The sequence below is a fragment of the Etheostoma spectabile genome, chromosome 19, assembly GCF_008692095.1.
Source record: "Etheostoma spectabile isolate EspeVRDwgs_2016 chromosome 19, UIUC_Espe_1.0, whole genome shotgun sequence".
Classification (NCBI taxonomy): domain Eukaryota; kingdom Metazoa; phylum Chordata; class Actinopteri; order Perciformes; family Percidae; genus Etheostoma; species Etheostoma spectabile.
Genome location: NC_045751.1, coordinates 148,692 through 171,388, shown reverse-complemented (window position 1 = coordinate 171,388; position 22,697 = coordinate 148,692). Strand labels below are relative to the sequence as shown.

The 22,697-nt window shown below is 40.7% G+C and overlaps 2 protein-coding genes and 1 long non-coding RNA gene across 6 annotated transcripts; 2 read left to right on the top strand and 1 right to left on the bottom strand.

Moving 5' to 3' along the window:
* Nucleotides 1-11,117: 11,117 nt before the first annotated feature.
* LOC116707091 (uncharacterized) lies at nt 11,118-12,741 on the top strand. Its single transcript, XR_004336401.1, has 3 exons — nt 11,118-11,195; nt 11,657-11,691; nt 11,790-12,741. It is a non-coding gene; the product is annotated as an uncharacterized LOC116707091 (long non-coding RNA).
* A 1,044-nt stretch (nt 12,742-13,785) lies between these two features.
* On the bottom strand, nt 13,786-21,903 carry LOC116707075 (uncharacterized). 4 transcript variants are annotated; one of them, XM_032544229.1, is made up of 7 exons: nt 19,142-19,198; nt 18,121-18,302; nt 17,617-17,961; nt 17,400-17,510; nt 17,288-17,322; nt 16,903-17,176; nt 13,786-13,798 (listed from the first exon to the last, which is right to left on the bottom strand). In XM_032544229.1, the coding sequence occupies exons 2-6, from the start codon at nt 18,158-18,160 to the stop codon at nt 17,054-17,056; spliced, it is 654 nt and encodes a 217-aa protein (XP_032400120.1). In that variant the 5' UTR covers nt 18,161-18,302; nt 19,142-19,198; the 3' UTR covers nt 13,786-13,798; nt 16,903-17,053. The 4 variants fall into 4 exon arrangements, with proteins under 4 accessions (XP_032400120.1, XP_032400119.1, XP_032400118.1 ...); XM_032544228.1 differs by lacking the exons at nt 18,121-18,302; nt 19,142-19,198 and adding an exon at nt 21,729-21,876; XM_032544227.1 differs by lacking the exon at nt 19,142-19,198 and having other exon boundaries at nt 18,121-18,345.
* On the top strand, nt 14,485-17,178 carry LOC116707060 (kinectin-like). The gene has a single exon (XM_032544208.1). The coding sequence runs from the start codon at nt 14,662-14,664 to the stop codon at nt 16,171-16,173; it is 1,512 nt and encodes a 503-aa protein (XP_032400099.1). The 5' UTR covers nt 14,485-14,661; the 3' UTR covers nt 16,174-17,178.
* Nucleotides 21,904-22,697: the final 794 nt, after the last annotated feature.

Below are 22,697 nucleotides of genomic sequence, written 5' to 3'. Positions count from 1 at the left end.
TGGTAGGATTTATATTTCACATTCTGCCCCGGCCTTACTGTTTCAGACTGTGTTCTTTTCCTGTGTTCGCGATATACTACGGCAGCCTGAATGTGTCAGAGTGGGGGGGGCGAGCCCCTCTCACACAATGCAATGCGCATTGAGTGTGGGAAATTATTAATACACATGCTCAGATTGTTGGTGTGTGTAGTGTAGATCACACGAATTTGATGGCTAGTGGGGCTGACAGCCCAGCGTCATTTCATATCTCAGATATGATTGATGATTTTTCAAGGCGCCAGACAGCTGGCTGACTTAAAAAGTGATCAAAGTACATTTTATACTTAAGGTTTTAACCCTTTGGGGGAGAAGGGTTGTCATCACTCAAACTGCTGGTAAAAGTAACCCAGTGGAGTGGTTAGCTTACAAAATAAGTCAGGTTTGCCCAGAGGAAGTCTCTTTTCTCTTTGGTGAGCCCTCAGCCTTGGTGAGTGAAAAAACACATTTTATCATCCTGCCTTTGTGGTGCTGGTCCGTATGTTGATCACGTTGTGTTGGATCAATTGATAGTAGCTATGTTAGAGGGTGACGAGCGTTTACATGCTTGGTTGTTGTCACAGAATGGATCTGTATGCATTGCCGCGTGTCACTAACACAACATGCTACTACCATGGCTCCTAAAAGTGCTGTTACCTGGCAGTCACCTATTGACGGCTAAGCAACTGGCGCTGGTAGCCACATTGCACTGTGAACGTGTTCACGTTACAAAACTGTCTGTTTAGTGGAGCCGTGCGGTTTGTTGACATGTTAACAGAGTGAGATACAGAGTATTTTAGTTTTACTGGTATGTGGCTCATCTTTTGAAATTGTGCCCCACCAATCTTTTTCTGATATAAAAACTACTTTAAATACAGTAACAGAAATGCAGTGGTGGGATGTGACTGAGTTAATTTACTTGAGTACAAATGATTCTTTTCTTTTTTTTTCATTTCGGAGAGAAATATATTAACTTTTTATTCCATTACATTCATCTGACAGCTTTAGTTACCTTAATAATTAGGATTTTTGCACACAAAACTAAAACAACACCTGACATGATTAGCCGATTAAACAGTTTTCCAGTTTCTAAAATGTGAGGGTTTTCTACATTGAGTACATTTGCTTTTAATACTTTAAGTGCAGTACATTAACCTGACACTTTATTTTTTCACTTTTACTTAAGTAACATTTTTGATGCAGGACTTGCAACTCAGTATTTATTGTGTGGTTTTAGTTGTTTAGCTTAAGTAAAGGATCTAGCTTCTTCCTCCACCACTGCAGGAATGTCCAGTAAGTGTTTGTTTTATTTCCTTCTGAGAGACAACGTTGACTGTTTGATAGAAAAGAAGCCAATAAGAGCATTGAGTTTCCATCTAAAAGCAAGAAGCAGCAGAAGACCCAAATCAGAGAACCAGCTGGAGCCAGATGTTGTGTATGCTGCCACCAGATAGACTCAAGCAACATCTGGAACTCCAGTTTAGAGTGAAAAAAATCTAATTTTGGAAAAAAGATTTTATATTTCTGCAAGACCTGCTACAATTATAGCTCTACTTTGCAGCCAAAGTCTCCTTCTGAAACTTTTGTTTTTGAGATTATATTAGAACGAAAAGACGATTGGTGTTTGATGGAGGAGGAGACTGTCCAGAGTCTCTTATACTGAGAGTTGGATGGAGAGAGAGGGCTACACATCACTTGTCTGACAGGAAGAGACAGCACAGTGTGGTGTGAACATAACTGAGGTGAAGAGGTATGTAACGTGACATGGTGGTTTTCTCACATCCCAATGTGAAATGACCCAGCCATTGCATAGTAATGTGTCAAGTCGGATGAATAAATCAGCTTTTAGTAGAACAGCTGTGTCTGTGACTGCCTTTTTCTGAAAGCATCTATGTGGTAAGTCTGAGCAGCTGGATGGGCAAAAGAAACCCGCCCTTTTTTTTGTTGAGCACTTAAAGGAGCACAGTTCAGTCCGCTGCAGTCTGCAGTTGCTGCAGTCTCCTGTACACATCGCCTTGGTAACAGCTTTACTCTGCAAGTATCTCCTACCACTTTTTTGAATTCAATGTGCATGTAGTGTGTTGAAGTGTAGAATAAGCATGTTGTTTGTTCCAGGTCTGATCTCTGTTTTTTTGATTTTCCCCACTGTGAGGTCCAGCCTGGTGAACAAGCCAGACTGATGTGCTCCAACTTCAGCGCTGTACCCCACAGACTCAACATCGCCGTACGCCTCCATGTTGGGCTCTGATTCAAATGTTTCATTCTACGAAAGGGTTTAAAATGGAAAATTTAAAATGACATCCCAACCCCCTACCCCTCTTTTTCACATCGACCATGTGGGTTTAGCTGACTCTGGACTCTTTCTGTGGATTTTACTTAAAATTGGAAAGACAGAAATTGTTACTGCAACATATCTAAAGTTCAAAGGGAAGGTTCTTCTTTGATTGTGTACTTTTTCATATATTTTAACTGTCAAATATGGACTGATCTCAACCCACAATTTTTATTCATTGATCTTTCTTGTAGAGGTGTTTGATGGAATAACGAGCCTGAACAGTGTCATCCACCTTGGTCTGATTCTTTACCTCGTTCCAGTTGTCATTGGTCTGGTTGTCAAATTTCATGCAGGTACTTGTGTTTTAATAAAAGTAGTAAATGCAAAACCTTGTGTTAGAACAATTTAGAGATGATCTGTTTCTGTCATTTAGCTCTGAAAGAGGGACAGACTCCACATTGCAGCGAGGTAATCAGCTTTTAACCACACAAAGACTGATCGTGTTTGGTTTAATTCATCATTTAATAGTTTTTGTCAATTGTTTTCACACTGAAATCAAAAGTATTACACAATTTTCCAAACCTTGCCCTCAAAGAGCGAAACGTTGGCCCAGATGTGAAAATGCGTTTCAGCCTCACACTTTTTGCAAAACGACAAACACACTTTAATACATTAGACACAGAAGTATATCATGATGTCACTTCCTTGCAATTCCAAAGCACTGACTGTCAAATGACCACACCTACAAGCCGATCTGTGAAACAGCCATCAGGTGCACAAACACATGATTGCACACCAATCAGGTTTAAGCACTTTAAAAATGCAGCAGGTAAGTTGAGTATTTTCTTTCTGTTTTTTCAGCTCATTACTTTTTACTGGATTTGTAGCCTGTACTGGATACAGTATTTAATGTTTGTTGTTTGCTGAGCAAACGATGTTATACACACTACTGTAGTAGCATGAAAACTGGGACATGTTTTCGGCAATATCTGCAGCCTTGGTCTTGTGTAGTGTTTGGTGAACTAATTGTATTTTTGCACTTTTTCTGTGTACTTAATTTACAGTATTCTAATCACTGAGAAGTAGAATTGCTAAAAAGGTTTTAGGTTAGCGACAGCAGCGTGTGAATATGAAACATGTGTTTCATATGGTAACAACATAAATGTTTACGAATTATTGTATAGTTTTTGCAAGAGTGTTTCATTTTGCAAAGGGTCTGAGGTGTTGTGCTAATTGTGTGTTGGATTCTGAAAAAGCTATCGCTGTTTTCACAATAGTGCTTAAGCAATGGAAAAAAACTGTAATGATTCCATGTTTTCTTACAGAACCTGGACCTGATGCCCTGAACTATGCAGTGCTCAGTTTCCATCCAAAGTGAAAAAACGTCATTGTTTTAAAAGTGTTCCCCTGTGCAGCAACCCCTGCTGCAGCCTGAACGCACTACCCCCATAAAAAAATATAGAAAAGAAGTAATTGTCATGTTGTTGCATGGCTGTCACCTTTCTATTCTAAGCATAACTGTCACAACCGCCACTTCACAGTGATTGGTCTAGGGCAGTGGTTCTTAACCTGGGTTCGATCGAACCCCAGGGGTTTGGTGAGTCAGTCTCGGGTTCGGCGGAGGTCAAGACACACACCCGACTCATATGATTCGTGATGACACGCCCCGCTTGGCCATCATCAGAAGGGTTCGGTGAACGCGCATATGAAACTGGTGGGGATCAGTACCTCCAACAAGGTTAAGAACCACTGGTCTAGGGGCTCACAGTTCCTTTATGTTGGCTACACTTTACTGTAACAACTGCTAAACTTGACCCAATGGCTAAACTCAACTGCAAGACAAAAAATATCAATGTTAATTAATTTTCTCTCAACGTAACGTTGAGAGAAAATTAATTACATTTTTTTTTTTATGTCCACAATCATGATCTTTGGCCCTTTTAGTTGAGGGTTCCGGTTGCTTTTCCCTTACACAACAATATGACCAAATGGAAATCTAAAAGGGCGCTGACTATGGAGCTAGATTTGTTTCTTTATTACACGCGGCGGAGCTTTCTACCAATGTTTCCACGCTGGCTGAGCCCCACTGATGGTGGTCAGTCTGCGGCTGCAGGACCTGGAGCTCACCGCCAGTGTTTCACTTTAACTGTTAAAAAGTGTTTAGATAATAGCAATACATTGTGTCAAGAATGGTTCTAGGTTTTGAGAGTGAGAAGAAAAAAACATTTTGAGACACTGATAGTAAAAATATACGTATATTTGAGAGTTTAACAAAGTTGCCGTTAAAATTTAAACTGATGGGGACAAGATGGCGTCGTAGTGTGAGCACCACGTTTGCTCGGCACCTGTGGATTCAGCTGAAATATCCGTCTAAAACACGTGTTCACCTGGTAAAAACGTTATAAATGTGAGCGGAAGTAGCTCTATAATGAGCCTGGCTGACTACTTTTTGAAAATGCCTCGTGTCAAATCTAAAAGAATACTGTTTGGGAGGATCAACCCAGCGACGCTGCGGGGCCTACTGCTGTAGAACCCGAAAATACTAACGAACAAATGCCGCTGCTGAAGTCGCAGAATATGAGAGTGACGTCGACCCAAAATATCCTTATGGCTTTGAGCAAGATAACGGATAACATCACAAAGTCATAGACGCCAAAGTCAACACTGTGCTCGCCGCTATACGCGAACAATCATCTCAGATGCAGGCCCTGGCGACGCGCGTCGGGGATGCTGAGACACGGATCTCAAGCTTTGGAAGACACGATTGGACACGCTGCAGGCTAAAGTGGAGAAACTTGAGAAACAAACATCCATATGGCAGATCATATTGACGACCTTGAGAACCGCAGCCGCAGGGGTAATCTTCGACTGGTCGGACTACCCGAGGGCACGGAGGGCAAAGACCTGGTCACATTCATGGAGACGTGGCTCCCCTCCCATCTCGACCTACCAACAAAATCCGGGAAAATTAAGGTCGACCGCGCTCACCGTTCCCTAGCACCGAGGCCGGGCCCTAACCAACGCGCCAGACCCATCATCATGAAACTGCACAACTTCGCAGATAAACAACGAGTGATGGCGGCGGCTCGGCGCCTCGCTATGGAGCCGAATTCCCCAGCGGGCCGGATTAAAGTTTCCTTTTTCAATGATTATTCGGTGGCGGTGGCCAAGAAACGCAAGGCTTTTGACGAGGTGAAGGTCTCCCTCAGGAGGAAGAATGTGGACTATGCCCTTCTTTATCCAGCTATTCTGAAGCTGTCTGTCAACGGCGCAGTGAAGAGATTTGACACACCGGAGGCAGCCGCAATTTACGTGGAATCGCTGCCCTAAACACCTGGAAACAGCGATTCTATTTTTCCCAGCACCGCATCCGGACAGTGCCTTATGAAACGGTGTGAGTATCAGTCGACCTCTTCTCTGTTACGTATAATAACTAGGTGAAAAGTAATGCTCGATTCTGCTCTGCTGTGTGCTTAGCGGACTTTAGTGTGTTTACGTCTATGAGGAGGCGCGCGGTGAGCGCTTGTTGCACCTGCCGGTTTCCGGCGGCAGGCGGGGGGAGAGTTTTCCCTACATGTTTAGTAGGGTTGTTGCCCAACTGTTGTTTGTTAAATGTGTTGTTGTACAGATATTTGTATCGCTTTTCTTTCTTTCTCTTTGTTTATTTACTCAGCTCTTACTCAGTGTATGGTGGTTCACATGTCTTAATATGTTTTGTCTGGATCATCAATAATATTGATGATGAATAAATTACGGGTATGCACCTGGAATGTACGGGGTGTCCACAGCCCTATTAAGCGGAGAAAAATAATTACATGCATAAGGAGAGATGATATAGATGTTGCTATGTTACAAGAGACGCATCTCGATGATATAGAGCATTTAAAGTTACAACAAGGGCCATTCGGCCAAGTGTTCTTCTCATCTTTCACATCAAGAAGCAGGGGTGTAGCAGTATTGATAAGGAAGAATCTACCTCTTATAGTGTCTGAATGCGTTAGGACCCGAGTGGTCGCTATGTGATAATCAGGGAACTTGCAAGGTCAGAGTATTGTATGATGAATGTGTACTTTCCACCTGCCCACCCAGTTAATTTTCTAACCAAAATGTTTCTGGACCTAGCTCCATTTCTCTCTAGTTCCACTGTTATCGTTGCCGGTGATTTTAATTTGATATTAAATCCACTCATTGACAAATTTCCGAATAGTAACGTACCCCCCTCTCCTCAGGCCAAGGCGCTCCGCGCTCTGTGTGAGGAGCTTGGCCTTATAGATGCTTGGAGATGCATCCATCCCTCGGGTAAACAATACACATTTTTTTCTCCCCCACATAAGTGTCAAACCAGGATTGATTACTTTCTTCTCCCAAAAACCGCCTTGCAGTCAGTCTTATCATGCGACATAACCAGTATATTTATCTCTGACCATGCAAGAGTAATTTTGGAACTTAATCCTAAAACAGCGTTGTATCGCTCTCGCCACTGGAGATTTAACAACACTTTTCTTAAGGACGAGAAATTCACCTCCAACTTTTTCAGTGAACTTAAAATGTTTTTTGAAATGAATGCCCCATCTGCCAGCAATGCCTCAGTCTTGTGGGAAACATGCAAAGCCTATGCCAGAGGGCTAATTATTTCGTACTCTGCAACAAAGAACCGCCGAAGACAGGAGAAACAAAAATCTTTAGAGAATGAATTGGCTGATAAAGAAAAAGTATATATAACCTCTCCATCATCACCACTGTGGCAAGAAATCACAACAATTAGAGCAGCTTTGAATTGCCTTCTTACCAGGGAAGCAGAGAAGAAAATCAAATACGCAAGACAGAGGTTTTATGAACATGGAGACAAAGCAGGCAAATGCCTGGCATATTATGTGAAAAAACGTGCAGAATCCCAAATTATTGCTGCAATTACAGACAAAGATGGCCACAAGGTATACGAAAATAAATTAATAAATATCTGTTTTAAGAATTTCTATGAGAACCTCTACTCTTCTGATCAAGAACAGGAGCAGGGGCAGCTCATGGACAATTTCTTTGCTCAAATTGACTTGCCACATCTGTCAGAGGAACATAGAACTGCCCTCAATAGCCCCATAACTAAAACTGAAGTGATTAAAGCTATTAAAGCATTACAAAATGGGAAATCACCAGGCTCTGACGGATTCTGTTCTGAATTTTACAAACATTTTCAAGATATTCTAACAGATCCTCTTCTTGACATGTTCAACCACTCCTTTACTTCAGGAGTATTCCCACAGACATTGAAGGAGGCCAATATATCTTTAATCTTGAAAAAGGGGAAGCCTTCTGATTTATGCGGATCCTATAGGCCCATAGCTCTTCTAAATGTAGACAGGAAGCTACTGTCTAAGATCCTGGCCACTCGGCTGGAAAAATTCTTGCCGGCATTGGTAAAAGAAGACCAGACAGGTTTTGTAAAGGGGCGGAACTCAGCTTCTAATGTAAGACGTTTGTTGAATGCTATCATAGCTTTCAGGCAGGAGTCTGTTAATGGTCTGGTGCTCTCCCTAGATGCAGAGAAGGCTTTCGACCGAATTGAATGGTCTTTCCTACTGTATACACTGGGCAAATTTGGGTTGGGGGAAGATTTTATAAAATGGATTAGGATTATATATACTGAACCACAGGCAGCAGTTTTAACTAATGGACTCAAGTCTGAATACTTTAATACTCACAGGGGGGTGATGCAGGGCTGCCCTTTATCACCTCTCTTATTTGTCTTGGCTATAGAGCCGCTTGCAGAGGCCATTAGGACGACACCTACGATACGTGGTTTGGAGACTGGACAGCTGTGTCACAAAATAACCTTATATGCGGACGATGTTCTAATCCTTCTAACTGACCCTGAAACATCCGTACCAAGTCTTCTTGATTTAATTGGCCGATTTAGTCGTTTTTCAGGTTATAAGATTAACCTGACTAAATCTGAGGCAATGCCACTAGGCACCCTCTCAATGATACCACTTACTACACCTCCCTTTCCTTTTAAATGGTCTCCCAATGGGTTTGTGTACCTAGGAATCTTCATCACCCCATCCTTTGATCAATTATATAAAGCCAACTTTCCCCCACTATTTTGTAGAATGAAACAGGACCTAGAGCGATGGATGTCGCTTCCCATTTCCTTCTTGGGGCGTATTGCTCTGATCAAAATGAATGTCCTGCCTAGGTTATTGTATCCTATCCAAATGATTCCTGTGTTGTTTTCTAAGCGGGTGTTGAAGGATATAGATGGTTGGCTCAGCGCTTTCATTTGGAGCAAGCGCAGCCCAGGCTTAAGATGGCTGTGTTACAACTACCAAGCTCAAAGGGGGGGCCTAGATCTACCTAAAATTAAAATCTACCAGCTTGGTGCCCATTTGAGATTTGTACAAGAATGGGTCACGGTAAAACCTCGATTGGATGGACATTAGACAGCACTATCACACTGCAGACTAAGTGACTTGTTGTTTTTTAATAATTTTAGAGAAATCAAAACCCTCTGTGTAAACCCAGTAAAAATTAATACTCTAAAAGCATGGCGGATTACCGACGACTTGAGAGAAGATCAATCTCACATCCATTCTTACCCCAATAATAATAATCCTGCTTTTCCCCCAGTTCCTCGGACCCCGGTTTCAGCAATGGTCTAATAGAACATAAAGTCCCCCTTTGCGACCTATTTGTAGATCATATCTAATGTCATTTGAACAACTTGCAAACATTCACAAGCTCTCCAAACAGGATTCTATCGTTTCTTACAAATAAGGCATTATATTACTCACAGCACAAGCCTTATTGACCACCCTGAAACATCTGCTGTTGAAAATTCTGTTTAATCAAAAAGTTTAAAGCATCTATGAGCTCCCTTTACCATACACTGAACGGAGTTTCAGCTGCTGATGTGCGGGGGGTCAGGGGTGTGTGGGAGAGGGAATTGTCTGTAACCATAGAGGAGGACAAATGGGATACTATCTGGTCTCTTGCAAAAGGGAATCAATTTGTACTCGGACAAGGGAAAAACAATTTAAGATCTTACATAGACTACATATCTCCCCTCACCGTAGGAGCCTCTTTAACCGCTCCCTTTCCCCTCTCTGGTCTCAAGTGCAAATTGATGTGGGAACTCTAACTCACTGTCTCTGTCTTGTCACAAAATTCAAGATACTGGGCTGAAATAATAGTGAAAAGGTGAACATTTTTCATGTTTAATTTAGACAGGCCCCCACGTCCTTGATTCTGGTCTGCCATGTGCCTGTCTGAAAACAGCAAACCAACAAAAGGCTGTACAATATCTTAACCTTTGCAGCTAGAAAATATTCTTTTGCAGTGGGTCAGTGACAAAGTCCCTTCTGTCTGTGGGTTTGGGGTAAAATCATTTTTGAACTGATTCCTCTGGAACATTTAACTAATGTCATGCATCACAGTGAAGACCAGTTTTACAGAGTATGGCGCCCATTTTTGGACTATATTTGGGCTGGACCTCTCCTCCACACTATTAAGGCTTGCTATGGTCCTGAACAGTATGTGCTTCACAAGACTGATTCACCACCTTTCGCACGATGGCATATGTACATCTGTCATGTAAGAGCTGTCATGTAGGTTTTATGTTGTTTTTGTTTTGTTTTTCTTTCTCTGTGTTCTGTGTCTAATACATTAGACATGTTTGTTATAACACTGAAAAAGCAATAAAAAAAAAAAAAAAAAAAAAAAAAAAAAAAATTTAAACTGATTATTTATAATTAATTAAAATTTTATTTTTTGCTATTGGTATGAAAACTTTCTCTTAAATTGTTTTCTCTCATAAAATGCTTTTTTGCTGTCAGTGTGATAATTTTTTTTTGACATTTTTTTCTTTCAGATCATTTATTTTCTCGCACGTAATAAAGAAACCAATCTAGCGCCATAACTGACAAGGTTTTGAAAAGTAACTAAAATAACATTTTGTTAAAAAGTATTACTAAGTGGACTAACAACATGATATGTAAGCCTTCAAACTCAACACACTACTCATTCCTATCCTAAGATGTAACATTCTCAAACAGCACATGTTCCTATGGCTTTTTGTGTGTGTGTGTGTTTGTGTGTGTGCGTGTGTGGGTGGTGGGGGTGGAGCTCAGTGTAAAGTACCACTGCAGTTCCAAGATCATTCGCACAATGAGGAACTTCACCTTGATGACAGTTTTACTTCTCCGCTGCCTCAGTAAGTACTGCCATTGAATTGACTGCATTAAATCATATAAAGGCACTCATTGCATTCCTTTTGCTTTGCCAAAAAAATGATGAATATTTTTTTGTTTCAGGCTGGATCTCTGTCTCAGGTTCTGAGTCTCACACTGGGAGGTTCAGCCTGGGGAAACGTCACTCTCTGTGTCCAACTTTCCATACTCCCTCTCAATATATTGGTTTTAGAGTGGTCAAGAGATCCCAGCCCCGCTGTGTCCCTTCATGGTTCGAGCCTCCTGAGCCCGCTGTACTCTGTGATGGATTTCAAAATGGAAAATTTGAAAGAGATCCAAAGTCTGCTGTTTTGCTCAAAATCAAACGAGTGGAATTCATCCGCTCTGGACTGTATTTTTTGGGATTTAAATTTGGAAAAAACCCGGTTTTGGGCGATGCAACATATTTAATGTTCAAGTAAAATATTGTAAAGTTTGCTCTGTCTGTTTTGATTGATGTGGCCTGTTGATGGAATACTATCGACATTTTATTTAGGTAATGTGGACCTATAGACTTATTTATTTAGGTTAAATGTACAAAGTCTAATTTAATGTTTTCTTTTTCTTGTAGCTGTGTTTGATGGCATAACAAAGCTGATGAGTGGGATTCCTGAGCGCTCTGGCAGCTTTCCTCACTATGATCATCGTTTCTCAGGCTGTTAAAATCAAAAAGCTTCAGAAAGGTAATCAACCCCTCGTGTTGTCTTACTGCTGACCGTGCAACTTGTTCTTGTCCTCCCCAAAAAAAATGCCCTTTTTTGGGGGATTTGAATCCCCAGAGGCCTCACAATGCAATAATATTACGATATGATATTGTGATTTTGAACATATTGCAAGGTTCTGTGTGAGATATTGCAATTTATTACCTTTTTTTCCAACTTCAACTTTTTCCCCACTTATTACCACTCATTTTACACAAACGTTTTGAGTTTATGGTCAATAAACCTTATATTTATAAAATTAGGTGAAAGGTTTTAGTTAAAAAAAATGAAATTATTCATTAATTTGTTAAGATGTGTACACCGTAAATGTTTAGTCACAATACTGTTTTAAAACCTTTTTAATAATGTTCTCAAATGCTATGAAATTGAACAAAAACATCAAAAATTCAACTAATATTGGCAATATTGTTTCTGTCACTAAGCTCACGTTGAGGAACAGGATCTACAACAGACACAGGTGAAGTGTATTCCATTCAGCGGGTGCTGCAAACACTTCCAAGACGTCAGTTATGGTGTCATGTTGAGATTAGTGACTGGACATATTTGTATTCACAGAGGCTGGGCTCAGATGATGTGAACTATGCAGCAGTGACTTTTCTCCCAAAAGCAGAAAGAAACCACCGGCTGTCACCAGAGACAGAAGTGGAGCCAACTATTTATTCAGCCACCAGATAGACTCAGGAAGCACCTGTTGTACCGTGTTTTAGTCTGCTTGATTGGTGTTCCATTGTCATTGTGAGTACAAAATGTACAATAATCTTGTTCACGCTGATTTGTGATGGCCTTCTTAATTTTTGTTGTCGTGTGTCATACTTTTAACTGTCTTGTGTTTTCATCTGAGAGCAGAAGAATGTAAATCTCTCAGAACGCCACTCTCTCAACACTTTTTTTTGACAGGAAGAGACAGTGCAGTGCGGTGTGAACACAACTGCATGCAGGTATGAGCATGAGAAATATCTTACTTTCAAAACCTTGTGAAAAGATGCTGCTCAGCCTCCTATGAAGGGTTCACGTTGCTACACGCTGTACAAGTTGAAGACATATAGATCGATCACAGCAGAGCTGCAGCATCTTCACTGTGCAGGTTTTTCTCAGGAACACTTTGCACATACAGTATCCCTCCGAAAAAGTAATGCGCTGTAATCCGTATGTGTACCATGTATTTATTGCTGTATGCTCCACAGTGACTGCTGCTGAATGACAGCACTCTGGTTCGCGTAGGAATCAGGGTGAACGGTTGGGTTATGAAACACAGTGCTTTCAAGCAGGGAGCGGAGATTGCAGTCCCAGAGAAAAAACATCCAGAAAATGTGTGTTTGTGTCCCAGGATTACTACATAAGTAGACCAGTGTTTCAATCCAAACAAAACAGTCTTTTTTCTAACCTAATTAGACAGTTAGGTGTCTAAACTTCACTGTGGTCACCCATGATGGTCCTTTTCTGTCGGCTAAACTTAACTGCAACGGGATCTGAACGGGATTGTGACGGTACCCATCTCCCTGTAACCTTTTCTTGACTAAATTCAACTGGGAAGACCGCTAAACTTTTGAACAATTAGTTGTTTTTTGCAACGTTCACATGGCTAGCCGGCAGTCGCCTTCTCTTGTAGTTTAGCATGCGAAATGTGCACCAGTTTTTGTACAATATCAAACCAACTCATTCATGAGCATGTGTTGCACTGTGATATGTACTCAATGCAACTGTGTTTGCAGCTGCTTGGAGGATCCCATCACACACACCAATCAAACATAATGCCTTATCTTAGCATGGCTCCGACAGCATACCTGTTTTACTCATCACTGGCCTGAACAGCGCAGTGACGCTTTGTTTGACAGAATTGGACAGACCTGCCAAAACAACACGGAAAGCCTAGGCCTTGCTGTATCTGGGTGTCCCCGCCTTTATGAACCTACAGCAGACACATCAAATGTTTAGTTTGTGTAGCTTGGTTCCCGTAATTAGTTAAATGGTCCCAACAATGGCAAATGTGTAGTATTGTGATCATGAGCGACAAAACATGATGTGACAAGATAGATGACGGTATGTGTTGGTGGAAAAATGGGGTTGTTACGTTACCAACATCATTGGTCCGGCTGTCAAAATCAGCAAAAGGTCACACAGATAATGCTATTGGATCTTCACAGTGGTTTCATAGTCAATACTTTAAACCTTCTGCTTACCAAAATTCCTTTTTGATCAATTTTCAAAAAGCAGCCAGCTTTCCAATGGAGTGAGTTAATTCTCTACATTAAGATTCATTACGTTCAAAACTGAAAACTTATAAATAAAATTCACAAAAAAAAAGATTCATTACGTTTGTTATTTTTTTACATTTTTAATTGCAGAAGGTTAATTTGATAACTCTAAGCTCATCACTCTTGACTTTTCTCTTGCTAATAGGGAAGTGAGCCATTATTATTGTAATTATTAACACTAGCTAAAAGCAGAGAGTGGCCCTTATGCAGCTTTCATTAATGCATTATTTGTTTCTTACTCTGTGAACAGTCGGTAACACATCCGCTAATTCGGACCAGAACAAATGAACTGTAGGTGCGAAATTTGCCCTTAAAGACCTAACAAAGTCCTTGAACTTTGTTCACGATCAAGTATAAAAGGCCCTTTTCTACCCGGGAGAATTCTGTCTTTCAAGTAGTCTGACGTTGTTATCAGACTCCTATGAAGCTCAGTCCAGACCAAAGATTCTTGACGAGACCAGTTGAAACTTGACACTACCAGCCGACGTCTCTATTGGCTGTTGAAACAGGTGACGTGCCTTACGTTCTAAAACCAGCATCTGGAGACTCGACCTGTTAAGTCTCAGTGACGCCATTAGCTGGTTTGAGTCCAGCTGAAACAGGCCGGTTCAGACAGCTGCAACTTTTCCTGCAACGTTGGTTTCGACCAATGTTTGGTCTGAACTGGGCTTAACTCCTATAACGTTAGAAAAAAAATACAATCGATTCAGCACAGCCAGAGATAATGTATTATTGTAAGCATTTATTTTCTTTCCTGTTAGCCGCAATGCAACTCAGTTCATCGTTACCAAGGCAACAGTTGTTCACAGACCTATGTTACCCATTATGCAACTTAGTTCCTTGTCACCAAGGCAACAGCTGCCTTTATGTTGCATCATAGAAGTAGAATGCAGTGATGTCATCAATCAAAGTAACAAATTCTTCCATCAAAAGACTTTTGGTTATCTGTCAGAAGGTTGATTGACAAGCAATCTCTCACTGAGTACTGAGACTCTCATCACGGTTTTACTGTGCTGCGTTGATTATTATCTCTTCAACACTGACAATACACCTGGCGTCTGTATTTCTGTGCTAAACAGAGAAGTATTTTTCAGCAACAAGCTTTAAGAGACCAGAACACAAGTTGAAACCAGAACATTGTCCTTCCTCTGGAGTCCTTGGAGAACGACACCATGGCCCACCCCCAGGAACCGACAGTTATGGGTAGCAACCAGGATGAAATGAGCGTGAGCCTACAGGCCATCTCCCAACAGCTTGAGACCCTGCGTCACCAAATTCACAACTGTGAAAATGTGGAGGAAAAAGCTTCAAAGAAAAAATGTGACTACCTTCTTAAAGAAGCAAGGAAGCTCAGCAAAAAGGTCCACAAATACAGCACTGTTGAGGCTTTGTATAAAAAAACAAAAGCTTCAAATGAGGCGATGGACCTGCAGCGTCAAACTCTGCAACAAACGGTTAGAGATCTCAAAAACCGGCTACACAACTTTGATGAAGTGAAAGAAGAATATGAGGTCGTGAGACAAGAGCACGAGGAGCTACAGAGTGAGATTCACTACCTGCAGAACGACCTCCAAAATGAGACTAGTGTGGACACAATGTGTGCTGCATTAAAACGGCAGACAGAGGCAATGAGCCAGCAAAACACCGCCCTGCAAAGCCAGCTCCTGGAGCTCAAGGAGAGGCATCGGCAATCCTACAACGATGCAAAAGCTGAGAAAGAGGCGATTAGCCAGCAGAATGAGGCTTTGCGACATCAGATTCAGGAGATGCACAACAATATCCAGAATGATAACAATTTGGAGGAAGAGATAGAGGCAGTCAAGGTATTAAATGAACACATGAGCTGTGAAAACAATGCCTTGCTCCAGGAATTCCAGTCTCTCAAAAGTAAATCGGACAATTTAAACATCTGGCGTGACATGTACAAGGAAACATTGGTCCACATGGACGTTTTGAAGAAAGACAACGATAGTTTGAAACAGCAAATCCAAGTCGTAAACGACCAGCTCGGGATTAAAAGACATTTAAAGAACAATTACGTAAAACTGGAAGCTGAAGAGAAAGTTCTGCAGGCCCAAAACCGAGCCCTGGGTAAAACCCATTCTAATGTTTTTAAAAAGCTTCTGAATGAAGAAGACTGGAAGCACAAATATGAAGATCTGAAACAACAGACAGACGACTTGATGCTCCAGAACAACAAAGCCACTGAGGAAATCCAAAACTTCAATGACAACCTCATAGTTTTGAATGCCTTTAAGGTGAATTATAAAGCCCTGAAGGCAGAGAAAATAGTTCTCACGAACCAGAAGAACACTCTGCAGAAAGAACTCCAGAAGCTGGAGAAAAAGTTTTCTGAAGAAGAAACTCTGGAGGAACGAAATAACAAGTTGAAGTCAGAGAACGAAGCAGTGAGCCAAGAAAACAGCGCTCTGCAGCTTAAAGTTCAGGAGCTCGGCAACACACTCCGAGGTGAGAGCGTTTGGGCCAACACATACAGTTCCCTGAAAGTGGAGAAAAACACCTTGAACCGGATGAATAAGGCCCTTCAGAAAGAACTACAGAAGATTAATAAAAAGGCGGACAACGAAAAAGCTTTGAAGTGTACGGCGAGGAGGTTGAAGATGGAAAACAACCGCAGCCAACAGGACTCCCTGAAAGAACCACTCCTCAGCTCCCAGATGTGATACTGTGGGGTCATATTTTGGTAGTATGGAGTCCCCCTGTCCCCCTATGCTGGCGAATATTACTAAAACCTTTATTAGTCCATGCAGTGATTGCATGGGTTTACTCCGGGTGATCCGGTTACCGCCAGCATCTATTTTTTCAATTTGACCATTCATTAATAAATGTTAATTAATGATAACAATAAACAGTTGTAGTATTGATGTCATTATCTTCATACTTAGTGACAATTTTCTGTTTGTGGGTTTTGGAGTTTAAATTAGTCAAATGAATAATAATAATGCATTAATGTTATTGGAGTTTTGCGTTGGTTTTTAATAAGGTTAGAAGTAAAAGGAAAACCATATCTAAAGGGGAAAAGGTTTTATTTTGAAATCAAGATCATAAACTAACAGCTGTGAGGTCTTTGACATATTGTTTTGTTCAAAGGATTCAGTTTTAACATTGATGCATTTTATGTATTTCACACACCTGCTTCTTATTTGGTCTACGTGGCAATAGACGGCACACCAGCGTTCACTGTTGCATTTTCAAATTTGATTTCCACAAAGCTTTGAGTGAACAAACCTCAGACCACAGTGCGCTGTCTCTTCCAGTCAGACGAGTGAGGCGTAACTCTCACCTTCCATCTAAGTCTCAGTGTAAACTCTCATTAAACACCAATCATACTCTTTTGTTCTCAGATTAGGATGGAACACAAACAAATTGGAATAACAAAATGTATGTTTGACTGTATAAAGAATCTTTATTACAGTATTGTATATTTAGTTTTTACAGTGATGGTACGTCCTCCTGTCTGCCACCCGAACAAAAGTCAACAGCAGATTAACTTGATAAAGCATTAGTTTCACTCTGAGCTGCAGTTCCAGATGTTGCTTGAGTCTATCTGGTGGCAGCATACACAACATTTGGCTCCAGCTGGTTCTCCGATTCAGGCCTTCTGCTGCTTCTTGCTTTTGGATAGAAACTGAACGATGCATAGTTCAGGGCATCAGAGCCCAGGTTCTGAAAAAAGATGTATTTACCTTCAGTTTGTAAGAAAACATAAAATCATTAAATGATAAATAACTTGAAACTGAGAATCTTAAATAATCTTTGTGGTTAAAAGCTGATTACCTCACTGCGTTGCGGAGTCTGTCCCTCTTTCAGAGCTAAATGACAAAAACATATCATCTCTAAATTGTTCTAACACAAGGTTTTGCATTTGTGACTGACATAAAAACAGTACCTGTGCAAAGTCTGCTGATTTTGACAACAAGACCAATGACGACTGTAACGAGGAAAAGAATCAGACCAAGGAGGATCACAATGGTCGGACTCTTTATTCCATCAAACACCTCTACAAGAAAGATCATTAAATGATAAACTTGTGGATTGAGATCAGTCCATATTTGTTAGTAGAAAGTGCACATAAGCTGTTTTTCACAGTTTAAAAAGAATCTTACCTTGAACCTTTAGATATGTTGCAGTAGCAATTACTGGCTTTCCATTTGAGTAAAATCCACAGAAATACAGTCCAGAGTCAGCTAAACCCACATGGTCGATGTTGAGAAAGAGGGTAGTGGTGTTGGATGTCATGTTAAATTTTCCATTTTTAAATCCGTCGTAGAATGAAACATTTGAATCAGAGCTCCACATGGAGGCAATACGGCTGATGTTGGGTCTGCTGTCCAGTCTGAACCAGGACATGTGGCCGGTAAAGCTGCTGAAGTTGGAGCACATCAGTGTGACTTGTTCACCAGGCTGGACCTCCACAGTGTGGAACTCAGAAACACAGACAGAGATCAAACCTGGAACAAACAACATGCTTATTCCTTCAGTACAACTTGTAATTCAATACAATGCACGCACATTCTATCATTGATAAAATAGTCTGTAAGTTTCAGCTCTGGTAGATTACTTCACAGAAGGAAAACTATCAATTGTGGTACTTACTAAAGTGTACTTACAGAAGGTGCAGAACAAAAGTGTTGTTGAGGCGAGCTTCATCTTTGTGTGAACAGTACAGTATGTCTGCACCACTTCAATGTCTGGAAGTGAACTGTGCTCCAGTAAGAGAGGTCTCACCGGAAAGAGGGGCGGGCAGCTCTTTAGTTGGTCTATCCGGCTGCTCACAGTCACAATATAAATGCTGTCACAAAAAAACATTACAAGTTGATAGATGCAAGGAGAGAAGGACAGTTATAATATATTATTAAATATATATTATTATGTTTTACACTTTGGACAATCCTGGGTAATTTTTGAAGTAGGGTTAAAAGTCAGTGTAAGAACTAAAAAATGACTTTAAAAAAGGCAGCATCAAAAAGAAAAGTCTTCAGCCTTGATTTACAAGAAGTGAGAGTTGCTGCAGATTTGTGGGTGTTTGTTGCAGATGTGTGAACATCATAGTTAGTTGTGACTCTGGGTACAGAAACCAGAGCTGAACTAGACCAGCCAAGAGCTCTTCATAGGGTGGCACTTTTGGCCCTAAACCATTCAGTGCTTTATAAACTGACAGAAGTATTTGGAAATCAAGTATTAACGATATTTTATTTACCATATCCAGTTAGCACAGACTAAACTGGAAACTTTGGTTATATTGCTTTTCCCCCTTCCATTTAACCCATTTCAGCCAAGTTTTATGTGTGAGAGTTCATAAATGGTGCATGATGCAGACTTTTGTAAGCTACAGTTTAATATTCCTCTATCAGGACTTATCCAGAAGGAACCATGCTTATAGTGTCCAATTATACAATTATAAGAGACTCACCATTCAGAATTTTTTTTTTTCTTTTGTCTTGTTGAAGGAAGTTTTGTACATTTTATTTTTTATTTTATTTGAATGGCTACAAATTGAAACAGTGCTGATGTTACTGATGGACAGTGCCCAACCTGCTCCAGTAACTCAGAAAAGTCATGGTGATTATAATGTACACACAGTAGAAACTGATTCAACAATTGTATCAGTTACATCAGTTTAAATCTTACTTTGCCAATGTTCTTTATTGAATTAAAAGTTGAAATGCCTGTCCCAAAGGAGAGGATTTAACCTCCACCTGCTGTAACTTGGCTGGAACGTATCATATCTAAATCATGTGCAGCCTTTAGCAGAGTAAACACCTTGATATGTGAGCGTCACCTTGCAGCATGCATCTTTTCACCATAAAGCAGAGATGTGTGTTTGTGCGAGTATTGAGTCTGTTAAGTGTGATGATAAATGTGATGAGGTGAGCAGTCACACCATTTTTTAGAACAGAATGGTCACAGATCATGTCTCTAAAGAGGTATCTTCACCATATATAGTACTTTTGTTGGCTTGTTGAGGTCTCTGTTGTGTGTGTTTATGAGGCAGAGAGCTGAAGGCCGAGCTTCTTCTGGTTCAGATCTCAGTGCTGTTTGTGACCACAGTGGCCAGGCTGTTCTCATGAACCATTTGTTCACATAGCTACGGAAAGTAAAGCACTAGAATTCATATGTATTCCACACATTCATTGCTGTATGCACCACGTTAGTCTCACATTGCCAGACCTTCCTCCACGGCGCTGCGGAGGTAGTTCTGACCTACCCAGCTCCCAGTAACCTTTTGTCTGCCCTATTTAACTATAAAGACCGCTAAACTCAACCGTACGTCACGTGATCAGCAGGTGGCCGACTAATTTTGTAGGATAACATATGTGCATATGTTTTCGAATGATATGATACAGACCCACAGTGGCATGATGGGAGACAACAGGACGGAAAAAAGTTATTCACTGCTTTATGTCAGACTTTATTCTCACAGAGATTTCAGGTCTCATGATATCCTTCACAGATGTGTTCAGACCACACGATGCTGTCTCTTCCTGTCAAACCGATCACACTCATGTGGGCTGAGATACGTGCCGCCAGAAACTGAATTTGAATCATTTAGATTTGAATTTGAATCGCTAAACTTGAATAAATGCATTGAAAAACTGAATTTGAATCACATAATCTGAAATTGTATTGTTTAATTTGAATCATTGCAATGAAAAACTTAATCTGACTAGTACACAGCACACACAAGAAAAAGTTGTTTACTGTTATGAGTGCTATAATAAATACATATACTGATGACTTCCTGTGAAGTAACTCATACAGATGATGTTTCTCATGGCAGGGCGGTTAATTCTATCGCTATTTACTTATTTATTTATTATAATTCCAGTCTGTACAAATGTAGACGCTAAAATTACTTTTTTTTAAATAAAAAGAAGATCACTTTGCACGGATAAGGTTGGAGGCAGACACAATAAGAAAGACACAGACTTTTTGCTGAAAGAGAGCTAGAAAATAAACCCAAGGAGTATAGGAACTTTATTTAATAAAAGTTGCCATTGACTCTGGTAGCAGATGAATATGATAAAGCATTAGTTCCACTGAGCGTTGCAGTCCTATTGCTGCTTGTGTCTATCTGCTGGCGCGATAAAGAACCTGAGTCTCCACTTCTCTCTCTGATGCAGGCCTCCTGTTCCTTATTGTGTGTGGAAGGAACGTCAGAGCTGCAGAGTTCAGATCATCAGAGCCCACAGTCTGTAGATCAATAAAGTATTTACAGTGACACAGACAGCAATGTTGGTGAGAAGAAAAAAAACATTTGCTTATAAATTACCCAACGCAATTCAAGCACATGAAATAAAATGTAACCTTAATCTTTATTCAAGGTTTAAATGGGACTCACCTTAGTCTGTTGTGGATTCTGTTCTTCATTATCAACTATAACAGAAAAAAAATACATCTGGTCAATGAGTTCATCCTTTTCAGACATCCATGTCAATGCAATATGCAATTTACCATACAAGCAGTTCTGGATGAATTCATCATATTGACAGAACTGCTTTACCTGTGCAAAGTCTGCTGATTTTGACAACAAGACCAATGACGACTGTAACGAGGAAAAGAATCAGACCAAGGAGGATCACACTGGTTGGACTCTTTATTCCATCAAACACTTCTACAAGAAAGATCATTAAATGAAACTTGTGGGTTGAGATCAGTCCATAATGTTAGTAGAAAGTGCACATAAGCTATCTGTTTTTTCACAGAATCTTACCTTGAACCTTTAGATATGTTGCAGTAACAATTGCTGGCTTTCCATCTGAGTAAAATCCACAGAAATACAGTCCAGAGTCAGCTAAACCCACATGGTCGATGTTGAGAAAGAGGGTAGTGGTGTTGGATGTCATGTTAAATTTTCCATTTTTAAATCCGTCGTAGAATGAAACATGTGAATCAGAGCTCCACATAGAGGCGATACGGCTGATGTTGGGTCTGCTGTCCATTCTTAACCAGGACATGTGGCCGGTAAAGCTGCTGAAGTTGGAGCACATCAGTGTGACTTGTTCACCAGGCTGGACCTCCACAGTGTGGAACTCAGAAACACAGACAGAGATCAGACCTGGAACAAACAACATGCTTATTCCTTCAGTACAACTTGTAATTCAATACAATGCACGCACATTCTATCATTGATAAAATAGTCTGTAAGTTTCAGCTCTGGCAGATTACTTCACAGAAGGAAAACTATCAATTGTTGTACTTACTAAAGTGTACTTACAGACGGTGCAGAACAAAGCTGTTGTCGAGGCGAGCTTCATCTTTGTGTGAACAGTACAGTATGTCTGCACCACTTCAATGTCTGGAAGCAAACTGTGCTCCAGTAAGAGAGGTCTCACCGGAAAGAGGGGCGGGCAGCTCTTTAGTTGGTCTATATAATATATATTGGAATATAAATGCTGTCACAAAAAAACATTACAAGTTGATAAACCTAGGTAACATTTGAAGTAGGGTTAAAAGTCACAGTGTAAGAACTGAACAATGACTTTAAAAAAGGCAGCATCAAAAAGAAAAGTCTTCAGCCTTGATTTACAAGAAGTGAGAGTTGCTGCAGATTTGTGGGTGTTTGTTGCAGATGTGTGAACATGGTTAGTTGTGACTCTGGGTACAGAAACCAGAGCTGAACTAGACCAGCCAAGAGCTCTTCATAGGGTGGCACTTTTGGCCCTAAACCATTCAGTGCTTTATAAACCAACAGTAGAATTTTGAGTACGTGTTTTTATCAAGTGTCCTAATATGTTGATAATAATGAGGTTCTTTGCTGATTATGTTTCACATACCATGTCCAGTTAATGCAGGAAAAACCAGAAGCTGTGGTTCTATTGTTTAACATTTTAAATAAGAAGGCTGGGTGGCTGTGGCTCAGTGGTGGGGCGGTTGCCTGCCAATTGGAAGGTTGTTGGTTCAATCCCTGGCCTTGCTGTCCCATGTTGGAGTGTCCTTGGGCAAAACACTGAACCCTGAGTTGCCCCTGATGCTGTGCCTTTAGAGTGTGATTGTTTATCTGATGAGCAGGTGGCACTTTGGTCGGCAGCCTTGGCCACAGTGTATGAATGTGTGTGAATAGTGAATGATTCCTGTACTATGTCAAAGCGCTTTGAGTAGTTGTTAAGACTAGAAAAGCGCTCTATAAATACAGCCCATTTTTCATGTGTAAGAGTTCCATAACTGGTGACGTAGCAGACTAAGC

Excerpts from the sequence above, each read along its gene's own strand:
- LOC116707060 (XM_032544208.1), top strand. The coding sequence starts at position 14,662 with ATGGCCCACCCCCAGGAACCGACAGTTATGGGTAGCAACCAGGATGAA.
- LOC116707075 (XM_032544227.1), bottom strand. The coding sequence starts at position 18,319 with ATGTTTTTTTGTGACAGCATTTATATTGTGACTGTGAGCAGCCGGATA. Across the intron at positions 17,323-17,399 it reads AATCAGCAGACTTTGCACAG|CTCTGAAAGAGGGACAGACT; the intron begins GTACTGTTTTTA and ends TTTGTCATTTAG. Across the intron at positions 17,177-17,287 it reads AGACTCCGCAACGCAGTGAG|AACCTGGGCTCTGATGCCCT; the intron begins GTAATCAGCTTT and ends ATCTTTTTTCAG.